Source organism: Penicillium pulvis (assembly GCF_028828015.1).
Source record: "Penicillium pulvis strain IBT 33274 chromosome Unknown contig_10_segment0_segment0, whole genome shotgun sequence".
Lineage (NCBI taxonomy): Eukaryota > Fungi > Ascomycota > Eurotiomycetes > Eurotiales > Aspergillaceae > Penicillium > Penicillium pulvis.
In genome coordinates this window covers 1,324,059-1,338,285 of record NW_026643071.1, presented here as the reverse complement: position 1 = coordinate 1,338,285, position 14,227 = coordinate 1,324,059, and the positions used below count along the sequence as shown (strand labels likewise).

General features: G+C 50.2%; 7 protein-coding genes across 7 annotated transcripts; 5 read left to right on the top strand and 2 right to left on the bottom strand.

Annotated features, from left to right (window-relative positions):
- Positions 1 to 695: 695 nt before the first annotated feature.
- On the top strand, positions 696 to 2,696 carry N7503_000538 (DNA cytosine methyltransferase; the record flags this gene model as incomplete). Its single annotated transcript, XM_057060099.1, has 2 exons — positions 696 to 2,203; positions 2,261 to 2,696. The coding sequence occupies 2 exons, from the start codon at positions 696 to 698 to the stop codon at positions 2,694 to 2,696; spliced, it is 1,944 nt and encodes a 647-aa protein (XP_056927022.1).
- A 568-nt stretch (positions 2,697 to 3,264) lies between these two features.
- N7503_000537 (2-methylcitrate dehydratase) lies at positions 3,265 to 4,775 on the top strand (the record flags this gene model as incomplete). The annotated part of the gene is made up of 4 exons (XM_057060098.1): positions 3,265 to 3,516; positions 3,591 to 4,368; positions 4,418 to 4,602; positions 4,656 to 4,775. The coding sequence occupies 4 exons, from the start codon at positions 3,265 to 3,267 to the stop codon at positions 4,773 to 4,775; spliced, it is 1,335 nt and encodes a 444-aa protein (XP_056927021.1).
- Positions 4,776 to 4,812: 37 nt separating this feature from the next.
- Positions 4,813 to 5,088, top strand: N7503_000536 (2-methylcitrate dehydratase; the record flags this gene model as incomplete). Its single annotated transcript, XM_057060097.1, has 1 exon — positions 4,813 to 5,088. One exon carries the CDS (start codon positions 4,813 to 4,815, stop codon positions 5,086 to 5,088), a length of 276 nt encoding a protein of 91 aa, XP_056927020.1.
- Positions 5,089 to 5,219: 131 nt separating this feature from the next.
- N7503_000535 (putative extracellular exo-polygalacturonase) lies at positions 5,220 to 6,486 on the bottom strand (the record flags this gene model as incomplete). Its single annotated transcript, XM_057060096.1, has 2 exons — positions 5,220 to 6,024; positions 6,086 to 6,486. The coding sequence occupies 2 exons, from the start codon at positions 6,484 to 6,486 to the stop codon at positions 5,220 to 5,222; spliced, it is 1,206 nt and encodes a 401-aa protein (XP_056927019.1).
- A 753-nt stretch (positions 6,487 to 7,239) lies between these two features.
- On the top strand, positions 7,240 to 8,346 carry pmeA (putative pectin methylesterase; the record flags this gene model as incomplete). The annotated part of the gene is made up of 3 exons (XM_057060095.1): positions 7,240 to 7,685; positions 7,739 to 7,851; positions 7,919 to 8,346. 3 exons carry the CDS (start codon positions 7,240 to 7,242, stop codon positions 8,344 to 8,346), a joined length of 987 nt encoding a protein of 328 aa, XP_056927018.1.
- Positions 8,347 to 9,321: 975 nt separating this feature from the next.
- On the bottom strand, positions 9,322 to 9,664 carry N7503_000533 (uncharacterized protein; the record flags this gene model as incomplete). Its single annotated transcript, XM_057060094.1, has 2 exons — positions 9,322 to 9,478; positions 9,576 to 9,664. The coding sequence occupies 2 exons, from the start codon at positions 9,662 to 9,664 to the stop codon at positions 9,322 to 9,324; spliced, it is 246 nt and encodes an 81-aa protein (XP_056927017.1).
- A 964-nt stretch (positions 9,665 to 10,628) lies between these two features.
- On the top strand, positions 10,629 to 14,028 carry N7503_000532 (uncharacterized protein; the record flags this gene model as incomplete). Its single annotated transcript, XM_057060093.1, has 4 exons — positions 10,629 to 10,871; positions 10,923 to 11,188; positions 11,238 to 13,308; positions 13,366 to 14,028. 4 exons carry the CDS (start codon positions 10,629 to 10,631, stop codon positions 14,026 to 14,028), a joined length of 3,243 nt encoding a protein of 1,080 aa, XP_056927016.1.
- Positions 14,029 to 14,227: the final 199 nt, after the last annotated feature.

Sequence of the window (14,227 nt, the reverse complement as noted above, 5' to 3'; positions counted from 1 at the left end):
ATAAAAATATCCAAGTTCATCATAGAGAGGGGTGGTGCAGATGAAGATAACAAAAAGAACACAACTCACCAGAACCAGGAAGTGGTTGATAAGGGCGCAATGGTCAACAATGACCCCCAGGAACAAGAGAGGAGGGGAAAAGGAAGAGAATTTCTTTCCAGTGCTCTGGTCCCGCCAAAGGAGAGTTCGTCTCCACCGAATTTTTTTTTTCCGCCGACGCCGGCCCGGTGCTGACTCATCACACCCTAATCCGGCTGTTCTCTGTATAGATTCATCATGTCTGTATAGATGTAAAAATAGATCACAATAACTTGCACTTTCTGGTCACTCCAATGTCGATAATCATGCAGCCTGCTGTGATAAGTACTCTTTGCAAAGTAGACAATGGGTTGAATGTAGTATTGATCATGATCTTCACTTTGTTCCTATGCTGGCCGCTGAGGCTTTGTTCTGTTGACATGCAAAGGGTATTTCTGAAAAATTGCCAACGCTTGAAGTTCAATATCGAAGTGACATATCGTCTCATATGCTCTGGTTTGAAAAGCTTCGTCTTCCCCAGCACACCAAAACACCAACACTTCTTCCAGCTCCTATCGAGGAGCATCATCACTTGCTCTTTGATATTGCCATCCTTCTTATTCTCTTGATCCCAGCTGCTTCAGAACACTTTAAAATCTCTGAGAATGTCTTCAAACATGATAGATCTTGTTTCGGGGACGCGTCTGCCGGGTGCGAGCTCAGCTGAGTATACCATACCCCGCTGCGCGCTCGACGGCACCCCAGCAGATTTAAGAGACGAGCCCTCCATCATGGGCTCTGTGCCCCCGAATAGCCTTTCTTTCCAGCTTCAATCTTCATCCTCTTCGGTGAGCTCGCCCCAGAGCTCAGGCTCCTCATCTCAAGCAGTCTCAACTCCCCTTGGAAGTTCGCAGGAACTCCCCATCGACCTCACAGAAGATCCACCAAAGAATATCATCGATCTTACTGACGAGCCTCTCGCACACTCACAAGTAAGAGCACAAGTCCCCAGCAATCCAGCGGTGGCCGATATCCGCGAACAAACTGCGCGACTAACTCTGGAGCCCCGACGACACCCTTCATCAGTGATTGTCAATGGCATCATCTATGGACAAGGCTCATCGGTTGAGCTCCATGATGGAAACTTTCTCCACATCGACTATGTCAGTCAGCGTGGGGGTGAAAACTTTTTCCATGGCCGCCACTTGGTATCATCAGATAGCCAAAGCGTAGGAGATTACATCCCTAGAACAGCCCGCGAAGTGATTTGGATGCCTCACCTCGATGGAGTCTGTTCACTAGACCAGATCAAATGTTTTCGTCGCATCCGCTTCACCAACTTGCGACGAAAAGACGAGATTTTCGATACAGAAGCCCATGGAGAAGATGCTCTCACATGTCGATTGAAGCTCACGCTCAAGTTCCGGCCAGTCCTGCGACAAGGTGCTCGAACCGGAGGAACAGATGATCAGGAGTTTGCGGTCGAGTATCTCACGTTCGAGGAGGCATCCGGAGGCCATAATGTTCGACTCTCTGCCCGGGAGTTGCGCGGCCAATGGCGAGGTCGCAATCAGACCACCCCATTCGGTGCATTCGCACTCGCACCTCGAGCTGAAAGACTGGAAATTGATATGATGAACCCTGATCCGCAATTCTGGAATCCCGATGATACTAGTCGCAACCGTACATACACCTTCGGCGATGCATACTGCGGTGCAGGTGGCGCCTCCTGTGGCGCCAAAAAAGCCGGATTGGCCTTGACTTGGGCTGTCGATATGGATGCGAATGCCGTACAAACTTATCGGCGCAATTTCCCAGAATCCTTGGTGGAGCAATCCACCTTCGACATCTTTATGACGCAGAATCCAGATGAGCTGCGTATCGATGTGTGCCATACATCACCTCCATGTCAGCCATTTTCGCCGGCACATACTATTCATAACCAGGTCCGTGACGAGCAAAATTCGGCATGCATCTTCACCTCGCTCAATTTGATCAACAAGGCTCGTCCGCGAGTGTTGACCATGGAAGAGACATTCGGATTACGAGGGCGGCACACTGAAACATTCAATCGACTGATCATGGATTTCATTGAAGTTGGATATTCCGTGCGCTGGGCGGTGTTGGATTGCCTGAATTATGGTGTTCCACAGACGCGTCGTCGCTTGATCATCATTGCTGCGGGGTAAGATGGATCCTCCCTTGAATGTTGAACTTCACTAACAGGACTGTATAATAAAAGCCCCGGGGAGACTCTCCCTCAAATGCCAACACCCACACATGGTCCATTCGGCTCTGGCCTCAGGGCCTTCGAAACCATCCATCGGGCGATCAGCGAGATCCCCGACCCCTGGATGGACCATGACACGAGAGCATTGTTGGAGCGTACCAGAAACGCTCACCGCGAGCCATACAGCCCACACCAACCGGCAAAGACCATCACTTGCAGTGGTGGTGAAGCCAACTACCATCCCTCGGGAAAGCGGGGATTGACGCCTCGCGAAGTTGCCTGCATCCAGACATTTCCTATGGGGTTTGTGTTCTGCGGCACAAACAGGCGTAAGCAAATTGGGAATGCTGTCCCAGCTCGGCTTGCCGAGGCGATTTTCAAAGAAGTCCGCAAATCATTGCGGAGAACAGATGCGATGGAGGAGGAGGAAGCTCGGACCGGAGCTTGAAATTGGGGCATGTGATGCCCGAGGGGACGAAAAAACACGAAATCCCGAAAATTGAACGCTGGGAGGAGCGTTCGAACTGTACATTAGAATTTCGAGAAAAGAGCAGTAACACCGATGATCGCGGTGATTAATGGAAAGTCCGATTTCGCAGATTTCTTTTCTCGTGCAGCATATTAGTCCCTCATGAACTGTACTGCGTACCTGAGATAGGCTTCACATTTGTATTACCGTCCGATTTTCGGCACTATCACTAAAACATGCAAGCACATAGCTAGATCATAACTCAAAGTGATGTACTAGTCTGTACCGTTATTTTGTGAATTTCATAGTTCAAAATCTGTAGCTATACGGTACTAAGTATCATGTCGTACTAACCGACACTAACCGACTGGCCTCGGCAATATGAAGTCAGCCTGCGATCACCCTTTCTCTTACCCCAAACTCTCCACATTCTTGACTTCTGTGATCACCCTTTTCCCCATTTAATCCCTTCTTCCTCCTCAACTCTTCCCCGAATCCGTAGAAATTGGATTCTTCTTGATCCTTCCCAATTGCTCTTTCCCACATCATGTCCCTTCCCGTGAGACGGTTGACCCACACGGCTCCCCGCACTTTGGCCCGCATCCCCATCTCGAGAATCCCCTCCACCTTCTCCTCTTCCTCCATTACTCGTGCTGTTCGCACTACTGCTCCCAAATTCTCTACCATGGCTGCTCGTCAATCTGCTGCACCGGCTGCCCCGGCCGACAAGTCCTATGATCCGGAGATCCAGGACATGGCCAAGTATATCCACCAATACAATGTGGATTCCGACCTGGCGGTAAGTTTGTTTGTTTCTTTCCACAAAGGGCTGAAATTGGACTTGAGACTGATGCATTCTGGCAATCGGAATAGATGGATACTGCCCGCCTGGTTTTCCTGGACACTCTAGGCTGCGGTCTGGAGGCCCTGAAATTCAAGGAGTGCGCAAAGCTCCTTGGCCCCACCGTGGAGGGAACTGTGGTCCCCAACGGAACCCGCGTTCCGGGTACCCCATACCAGCTGGACCCTATCAATGGCGCCTTCAACATTGGTGCCATGATCCGCTGGCTCGACTACAATGACTGCTGGCTCGCTGCTGAATGGGGCCACCCCTCCGATAACCTTGGTGGTATCTTGGCCGTGGCCGACTGGATCTCTCGCACCAACCGTGCGGGCGGAAACCTTGGAAATGGCAAGATCTTGACCATCCGTGATGTTTTGGAGGCTATGATCAAGGCCCACGAAATCCAGGGTGTTTTGGCGCTGGAGAACTCCTTTAACAAGGTCGGCCTGGACCACGTTGTCCTCGTCAAGGTTGCCACTACTGCTGTGGTCTCCAAGATGATGGGTCTCACTGAGAAGCAGACCGCCGATGCCATCACCCAGGCTTGGGTTGATGGCCAGTCTCTCCGCACTTACCGCCACTCTCCTAACACCATGTCGCGCAAGTCGTGGGCTGCTGGTGATGCTTGCCAGCGTGCGGTGAACCTTGTTCTGAAGGTGCAGAAGGGCGAGGGTGGTCTTCACACCGTTCTCTCCGCTCCTGTCTGGGGTTTCTACGATGTTCTATTCAAGGGCAAGAAGTTTGAGTACCAGCGCCCCTACGGCAGCTACGTCATGGAGAACGTTCTCTTCAAGGTTTCCTACCCTGGTAAGTTCCGACCGACAGCAAATTCGATCTATGAGCTAACTGTTTTCAGCTGAGTTCCACTCCCAGACTGCCATTGAGGCTGCCCAGAAGATCAACATCAAGCTGGCGGAGATGGGCAAGAGTGCCAAGGACATCAAGGAGATCGTCAACCGTACCCACGAGGCTTGCATTCGCATCATTGACAAGCAGTTCAAGGCCATGGACAACTTTGCCGACCGTGACCACTGTGTCCAGGTGAGCCACAACTTTGCGGTCAATTTTTAGGATCGATATCTAATTCCTTACAGTACATGGTTGCCACCATGCTGGTGTTCAACCGCCTGACCGCCACCGATTACGCCGATGGCTCCGAGGCCGCTACCTCCCCCTCTTCTGGAGGACCTCCGCCAGCGCATCCGCTGCGTTGAGGACGAGCAGTTCACCAAGGACTACCACAACCCCAACATGCGTACCATCCCCAACGCTCTGACTGTCACCCTGAATGACGGCACTGTCCTTGAGGAGGTCGTCGTTGAGGCTCCCCTGGGCCACCGTCTCCGTCGTGAGGAGGCCAAGCCTGAGATTCTGGCCAAGTACAAGCGTCACCTCCAGGCGCACTTCGACCAGGCTCGCATCGATGAGCTGCTCCAGGTGGGCTGGGACCGCCAGCAGCTCGAGAACTACGAGGTTGACAAGTACGTTGACCTTTACGTGAAGGACAAGATGGTTGCCTCTTCCTAGAGGAACCCAAGAACGAACTATCTGTATGATGAACATATTTTTTGACTGCCTAGTATACACCGCAAAATTCCAATAGACCGTGGGTTCTTTAAATTATTCTCTCCAAGTCCTATAGTATCTTACCAATATCCTTATCCCGAAGCCCCAGATGTACAAGTAACCCCCAAATCTTCCGTATTCGCACAAAGGACCTCACTCTCCCCATCCGGCGCGACAACCGTATAGTCACTAACAGTCACCCCACAAGTCCCATCAGCACCACAATCCATATTCCCAGTGACATCCCCATACTTCCCACTAGTCGTCCCGCTAAACCCCTCAAAAACCACATCCGACAAAACAGCATCACCCGGATATTCCTCACAATAACTCGCATCTTCCCCGTAACAACTCTGAATCTGAATCGCATAGTCACACCCGTCAACAACAACCCCGCTCCAGGTTACATTAGTAACAGTAGATAGCCCATGGTCCCCACCAGAGGGGTAAGTCTTGATTCCAGCCGCCTTGGTCGAATTGATCATCGTCGCACCAGATACATACACATTCTTCACCGTGTCATCGCCAGAAGAACCGAGTGATCCAACGCTTATCCCATGGCTCCCTGTGCATGTGATATCTGAAACGGTCACGTAGTTTGCGCCTGGCTTGAAGGCTACGCAGTCGTCATCGTTAATTACCGAGACGGATGTGATGCTTACAGTTGTGCAAGAGCCGATATCGAAGCCGTCGGTGTTCTTTGCTGCATTGGTGCTTTTGGACGTTGCTGTCATTGTCAAGTCTGAGAAATGGATGTCGCTGCTTGAGCCTGTGACGGAGTTGAAGACGTTTGGTGGGTTCTTTTGGGTTAGACCACTTATTTTGATGTTGCTGCTTGATGTTATGTAGAGGAGGGTTGGGCGTTGGTAGCTGCTGTCTGAAGCGAAGAGGTCATATCTATACGAGGTCAGTATTATGATTGTAAAGAGGTAGTACACGAGGGTTAGGGCGTTCATACGCATCTTGTCCATTGCCATTGATAACTCCACTCCCAGTGAGCGATCGCATGGTCATGCCAGTAACATCCTTCACATACATCATAGCGGTGCGACCTTCCCAGTAGTCTGTATCAGAGGCGAACTTGAGGGTTCCCTCGATCTGGAAGTCGCAACCACTGCATGATGAGAAATCGAGAACACTTTTGATGTAATATGTGGTTCCGGTAGGAATGACAATTACACCACCGTCACCACATGTTGATAGCGCCGACGCTATAGCGGGCACATCGTCTGTGGTGGATGTACCTCCGGCGACGGGTGTGCAGGTTGAGGCACTAGTGTTAAGGGTACGGGTTGGGGAGCGAGGAGAGAGGGCGGCGGTCAGAGACAGGAATGGGAGAAAAAAGGACGGTCCTCGCATTGTGAATTAGATGACCTTTGCGATGTGAATTAATCCCATAGGTTGTTTGCGCTGTGAATTCCAAGGCCTTGGAGAAACTTCTCCGACATGAATCGGCCAAGTTGTTATATATAGATATAGATACCGACAATAAACTATAGTGGCTGTTTGACTAAGAGACTAGCTGTCAGTGGTTTCAAGACACACGGAGCATTTTCCGGATCAGCGTTAGACAAACCTTGGCAGTAAAGCATTGTATCTCCATTCGAGGAACATCTAGCGGACTGTTTCTCCAGTTTCAAATAAGGGCATATGCAGGTCCAGCGGCCCCACTTGGGTGAAACCAGTAGCAGCCTTGTAATTCCCAATCGGTTCTTCACATGCGCATCCGGCTAATGATGCTCTAATGCCATTTGGCTCGGGCCTAGTGACAGGAGGTGTACGCATATAGGGGTCGGTTAAAAACTGTGGCTTTTCCGTTCGTCCTGGCCGGTTAAATGAGATGCACGGTACGGGTATAGCCGATATGCGAAAGCAACCCTGAAATAAGCGGGGTTAAGGGTCCAATCCAGATTAAATCAGATGGAGGTCTCAGAAGGAATCCCCATTGATGGATTTACGAAACGCAGGTCAAACTTTCCACCGTCTTTACGGGAGTGGATAATCCTTCGTTCTAATGAGGGTTGTGGAAAGGGGGAATCATAATAAAGAAGTTATGATTTCGTTCTTTAAGCAAGGAAACCGAAAGTCGCACATCGTTTCGTACATGCCCAAATGAAACTGTTCCCCTTTTTCATCTCAGCCCTGTGCCTCGGCACCGCTGTCTTCGGTGCGCCAGCGAAGCTAAATCGACGCAACAGCGTAAGCAGAACTACACCACCATCAGGATGTCTCTCTGTGGGCTCGAGTGGAACATACTCGACCATATCTGCCGCACTGACCGCATTGGGCTCATCGACCTCTTCAGCCTGCATCTTTATCTATAGTGGCACTTATGCTGAACAAATCAAAATCGACTATGCTGGGTCCCTCATCATCTATGGTGAAACGACCGATTCTGGAACGTACAAGGATAACACTGTGACCATCACAAACACGATATCTTCAGAAGATGCTGGGTCTTTGGACCTGAGTGCCACGGTGAACATCGTCTCCGATAGCGTTAGTATGTATAACATCAATGTTGTGAATGGGTATGGCAAGGGAGCACAAGCTGTCGCGTGAGTAGATCAGCATTTTCCAACATGTAAAGGCTTCAGCTAACATACTCTAGTCTCGTTGCAAATGCAGATGAGCTGGGCTTTTACGGGTGTCAATTCTCCGGATATCAGGATACCCTCTACGCGAAGGCCGGGACACAATATTATTCCAACTGCATGATTGAAGGTACCCAGACCCATCCACATTCTAGCATATACCCTGCTACAATTGGACACTCGCTGATCTGATACAGGAGCCGTAGACTACATATTTGGCGACGCCTCAGCCTGGTTCGGCGAATGCGACATCGTTTCCAACGGCCCCGGCGCCATAACCGCCAGCTCGCGCGAAGAATCCACCGATACCTCCTGGTACGCGATTGATTCTTGTAATATCAGGGCTGCGTCGGGTCTTGATCTCGACGGTGAAGTGTACCTCGGTCGGCCGTGGCGCGTTCTTGCGCGTGTTATCTACCAGAATTCAGACTTGGGTTCTTTGATCAATGCGGCTGGTTGGGCGACTATGGCTGATGACGCGACTCCGCTTTATTATGAGTATGATAATACTGGAGATGGGTCGGATACTTCTGATCGGTTGTATGAGACGTCTATTACTGCTGGTGTTACGAAGACGACGGTTCTTGGGAGTGGCTATGGAAACTGGATTGATGAGACTTACTGAGCATGAGCATTAGCCCGTGTGACAGGAAAATATCTGGCTGCTAACTATTCCCTTTGGTAAGTGCCCAAGTCTATATGGACGCTGAGAAGATATGTCTACGTCGAAAGCTTATAGCTAATTTCAAGATTTACTTATTAAGTTCAACGTTCCTTTGTCCATCTATTTCAGTACAACTAAAGACAGAAGTGAGTTAAGGTTTAGTTCCAGTATATATTCCTAGAAACGCCGCCTACGAGGTATTTAGACGTCTTACCCTCCGAAATGAACCCTTAGCATTTGAAGATTGAATGAGCTCAATGGTTGCCCAAATGGTAAGCGAGTGTACTATTGAAAGTTATGTGAGGTAGTAAATAAAGTACAAGAATCATGAGTGATGAAAATAATCGTGAAGTCCGAGCGACAGCCGTTAAACTGTATCAGCGGGCGAGTAAGAAGCTTGACAGATTGGACACTTGTAATGCCGATATTCAAACCAAGACGTGAGACAGGTCGAATGGAAGGCGTGATGACATCGATTCAAGACAATAATGCTGTTGTCAATCCCAATGTCCGGTATGAATGTGTCATCTGACCTAACTGGAGAGTGATGGCGTGGACTACCAGGTAGATGAACAGACTCAGGAGAGGAGAGATAGGCAGGTGATGATAGGGATGAGAGGCATATGGGGCTAGAAACATATTAGTCCAAGCCAAAGATAAGCCATGGGGTGATGAGTGTTAATTGGGTAGTGAAAGCCTGAGGCCAAGAAATGAACACTTGGCTCGGGAAGTATTGGCCATGGCATCATGTAAAGGAAACTCAAAGAAGTGCCCGAGTCCAAATTGCCCAGAGCAGGATCAAAGACACAGTATGGAGCACGCCCTATGAGGCAGGAGAATCCTGTGCCTAGCCTAGGCATTCCCCACACTGTATCACTCTACCCCTCGTAGCCAAGACACGTGCGAGTCGGGCGTGGGAGATAACAGAAAAAGGACTTACCACATATCCTGTGCGTAGCGTGTAGTTTCGCTCGGCTCATTCTGCTCCTCGACCCATCTCGTCACAGATACCTGCTGCATTGATGAAGTGAGGTTGGCAGTTTCACTAGCACGGCGGGAAGCATCACGTCGCCGATGTTGCCACATGATAGCACTGATACACGTTAGAAACTTGTCACATGAGGAAATGTTCCAGATAATTCTGCTGCAGGGGCATATGTAGCCAAGCCCGACAGTGCCCAAGAACTCACATAGGAATGAGGCTGATCAAGGAAAACAGGGCCACAGCACCAATGATGATCCCAATCACCTCGCCCCGCGGCAGGTTATCGTCTACCATAGCGGGGAACAAGGGTCACGGGCCTCAGATCAGGGATGATGAAGTGCGAATACGAGCAGGGCGAGAAACAGATGTCCAATAACCAACAGCTTGTTTTCCCCGGATTCGCGGGGAGAGCCAGGTAACAATGTCGATCGGACTATTCGGCACACTGCTGAATAAAGCACATCCCCATAAAGATTAAACAAAGACCATTCTCTGACGCGATCAAGGTAAATTCACAGCTAGCCAGAGTTCGCCACCAAGATAACGTATCTCAGAGAGGGGGTACCAGAAACACAAAAAATAGAACGGGAAAGGAGAGCAGATTTGAACTCTGCAGTGGACCCTCAGACCTCGCAGAAGGCAGGATGCCAAGAAGCGTCCAAGATCAGCCAAGCATGACACATTATCTCAGGTGTTGGAGGTGTCCAGCGCGGAGTTTCCTTGCCCAGACTACAGCCCAGAATCCCGCTCTTGGTATTCCGCTGCACCAATCACGATCCAGTGGCGGCTCACGGCCGAGCCAACGCCGAGACCAGTCGTGTGCGTCATTACGCCTCGGCAGGAGTCGCAAACACAATGCCAAGCTGGTCCGCCATAGACCGAACTTTGGTAGGAGTACGCGATTGGGTAATAGAATTATCGTTCCCCAGATTTCATGCCGTGCGATATCTGAGATTCGGAGAAGATGCCGTTCACAGGAGCGGAATTTGCCATCAATCCCGGTAGGGAAACTTATTTAAGGATCGCAATACCCCGGAATGGAAAGGGAAATAAAAAAAGTACCAAGGGATTTAGACTATATTGTACTTAAGAATCAAAGTCTAGAGTCTAGATCTTATCATCTCGGGAATTGCATCTTGCTTGAACCCGTGTATGGACTCCCACTCTGTCGAAGATACTTTCTATATGACACCTCCTTGAGCAAAGTCTTTTAGAAGTATATACAACTACAACACTTAGACTCCCAGACATCCACGCCATGTCTCCGGAGAAAGCCCAACCCCTTGGCGACACCACTTCCCACCCCTACCTCTCCAGCCCACCTCATAATCTCACATTTGAAGAAGTGATCAATGAGCTAGGCACAAACTCCGATGATGGTCTCACTACAGAGAATGTGAAGCAGCGCCTTGAAAAATATGGCCAGAATATGCTAGAGGGAGGCGAAAGCGTCTCCTTCGCAAAGATCATTATCCGCCAAATCGCCAACGCGATGATGCTTGTAAGTATTCACATCTTCAATAGCACACACAACTTGCTTACCACATCATAGATCCTTATCATCGCCATGGCAGTCAGCTTCGGCATCCAGTCCTGGATCGAAGGCGGCTTTATTGCAGCTGTCATTGTTCTTAACGTAGTCGTTGGTGTTTACCAAGACTTCGCCGCCGAGAAGACAATGGACTCCCTCCGCTCCCTGAGTTCGCCCACAGGAGTAGTGACCCGCGACGGCAAGACTACCACAGTCCCCGCAAATGAGATCGTTCCTGGCGATATGGTAGAACTGAAAGTTGGCGATACCGTCCCTGCAGATCTGAGGTACGAACACCCCCTAAACTCCCAGATGTCTGAAACTAACCTTTCGCAGATTGGTCGAAGCTTTCAACTTTGAGACTGACGAAGCATTGCTCACGGGTGAATCTCTCCCAGTACAAAAAGAAGCCGAATCCACATTCGATGCCGATACTGGTCCAGGAGACCGTCTCAATATCGCCTATAGCTCGTCAACTGTCACCCGCGGCCGCGGCAGAGGCGTGGTAGTCGGCACAGGCATGCAAACCGAAATCGGCGCCATCGCCGCCGCACTTCATGGTAGCGATACTAAGCGTCGGCCAGTGAAGCGCGGACCGGAAGGCGAGACTAAAAAGCGTTGGTACATCGAGGCGTGGACATTAACCACCACGGACGCGATTGGTCGTTTCCTCGGTATCAACGTTGGTACACCACTACAGCGCAAACTATCAAAGCTCGCACTACTTCTCTTCGGAATTGCGGTTATCTGTGCTGTTGTGGTTGCAGCAGCCAATGACTGGCGCGGAGACAATGAAGTCATCATCTATGCGGTCGCGACTGGCTTGGCCATGATTCCTGCATGCTTGGTTGTTGTTTTGACGATCACCATGGCAGTCGGAACGAGGCAGATGGTTCAGAGACATGTTATTGTCCGCAAGCTGGACTCTCTGGAGGCACTGGGTGCTGTTACCAATATCTGTTCTGATAAGACTGGTACTTTGACGCAGGGCCGAATGGTGGCTCGTCGTGCCTGGATTCCGTCCGTGGGAACTTATTCCGTGGGATCTTCTAATGATCCCCTGAATCCTCAGGATGGAGATCTCATTTTGACAGCCGAGCCACCGATGAAGTTGCACGCTGACTCCAAGGGCGGCGATCCCGCGAATCCTGCCGATTTGCTTAAGGATAATGAGGAGTTGAAGTCATTCCTTAATGTCGCTGCTATGGCAAACCTGGCTCATCTGCACAAATCGTCCAATGATGAGTGGCAGGCCCGTGGTGAGCCAACAGATATTGCTATCCAGGTCTTCGCCACTCGTTTTGACTGGGGTTCTGATCATTGGACCAAGGGTGACAAGCCGATCTGGCAGCAGAAGGCCGAATACCCCTTCGATTCGAGCGTGAAAAAGATGTCCGTCATTTTTGCCAAACAGGACGGCGAGTCAGAGAAGGCACAGGAGATGATTTTCACCAAAGGAGCCGTTGAGAGAGTTCTTGAAGCTTGCACATCCATCAAGTGGAGTCCTGACTCCCCTGCCGTTCCATTGGATGAGGATATCCACGATGAAATCTTGGAGAACATGGAAGCACTCGCAAAAGAGGGCCTTCGCGTTCTCGCTCTAGCCGGACGAGAGCACACCTCTGACTCTAACACCGATGAGACCCTTCCACGGGAGGAAGTTGAGAAGGACCTCACTTTCTACGGATTGATCGGTCTATACGACCCTCCTCGCCCCGAAACCGCCGGCGCAATCAGCCAGTGCTACAAGGCCGGAATCTCCGTGCACATGGTAACGGGAGACCATCCCGGGACAGCACGCGCAATCGCCGCTCAAGTCGGAATCATTCCATCGAACATGGACACTCTCGCAAAGGATGTCGCGGACGCGATGGTCATGACGGCGAGTGAATTTGACAAGTTATCCGAAGATGAGATCGACAACCTACCTACTCTCCCCTTGGTTATCGCACGTTGTGCACCAAACACGAAGGTCCGCATGATCGAAGCATTGCATCGACGTGGTCGCTATGTCGCGATGACGGGTGACGGTGTGAATGATTCCCCCTCGCTGAAGCGCGCCGATGTCGGTATCGCCATGGGTCAAAACGGGTCTGATGTTGCAAAGGATGCCTCAGAACTTGTTCTGACAGATGATAACTTTGCTTCAATGATTAATGGTATTGAAGAGGGACGTCGTATTTTCGACAATATTCAGAAATTCATTCTGCATCTTTTGGCGGAGAACGTGGCTCTTGCTTTGACGCTGCTCATTGGTCTGGCCTTCAAGGATAACACTGGGCAATCAGTTTTCCCAATCTCCCCCGTCGAGATTATCTGGATTATCATGATCACTTCTGGTCTACCAGATATGGGCTTGGGGATGGAGATTGCCGCTCCGGATGTGATGGATCGCCCTCCACAAAGCGTATGTACCCCCAATAACCGCACCCCTTGCATGAACATATACTGACTCGTTCGATAGAAACAAGGTATCTTCACCTGGGAGATCATCATTGACACCCTAGTCTACGGCGTTTGGATGGCAGCCCTCTGCCTCGCAGCCTTTGCACTGGTCATGTTCCAGTGGGGCGATGGCAACCTAGGAGAAGGCTGCAACACACAATACAACGACCCAAACAAACCATACACTTGCGACACGGTATTCCGTGCCCGCGCAACAACATTCACTTGCATGACATGGTTCGCCCTGTTCCTTGCATGGGAGATGCTGAACCTGCGCCGCAGCTTCTTTTGCATGCAGCCCGACTCCAAGCGCCATTTCACTCAGTGGATGCACGATATCTGGCGTAACCAATTCCTGTTCTATGGTATCATGGCAGGATTCGTGCTTGCTTTCCCGATTCTTTATATCCCGGTCATCAATCACAGTGTGTTTAAGCATACTGCTATCAGTTGGGAGTGGGGAATTGTGTTCGTCGAGACTATTTTGTTCTTCTTGGGTATTGAGTCCTGGAAGTGGTGCAAGAGGGTTTATTTCCGTCGCCAGGCGCATAGAGCAGAGAAGAAGGGTGAGGTTCCGAGAGATGAGAGGCGGAGACTGAAGGATTTCAGTCGTCAGCCCACTATGAGTCGGTCGGAGACTCAGGCTACTGGTGACATGAAGGTTGAGCAGTCCCTGGTTTGAATGCATTAGTTGCCGAGTTCGTGGGGAATATTGCATAATCGGAATTCAGCTAGATGAAGATTTTAGCGCGAAATGATCGATAGACATAGATCAAATGAAGTATATTTCACTCTATTGCATTAATATTAAACAGTAGGCAAGGATTGTCCTGGGCGGCGGGAGTTTTATTTCACCGTAGAATGTCACCTCTTGCTATCAT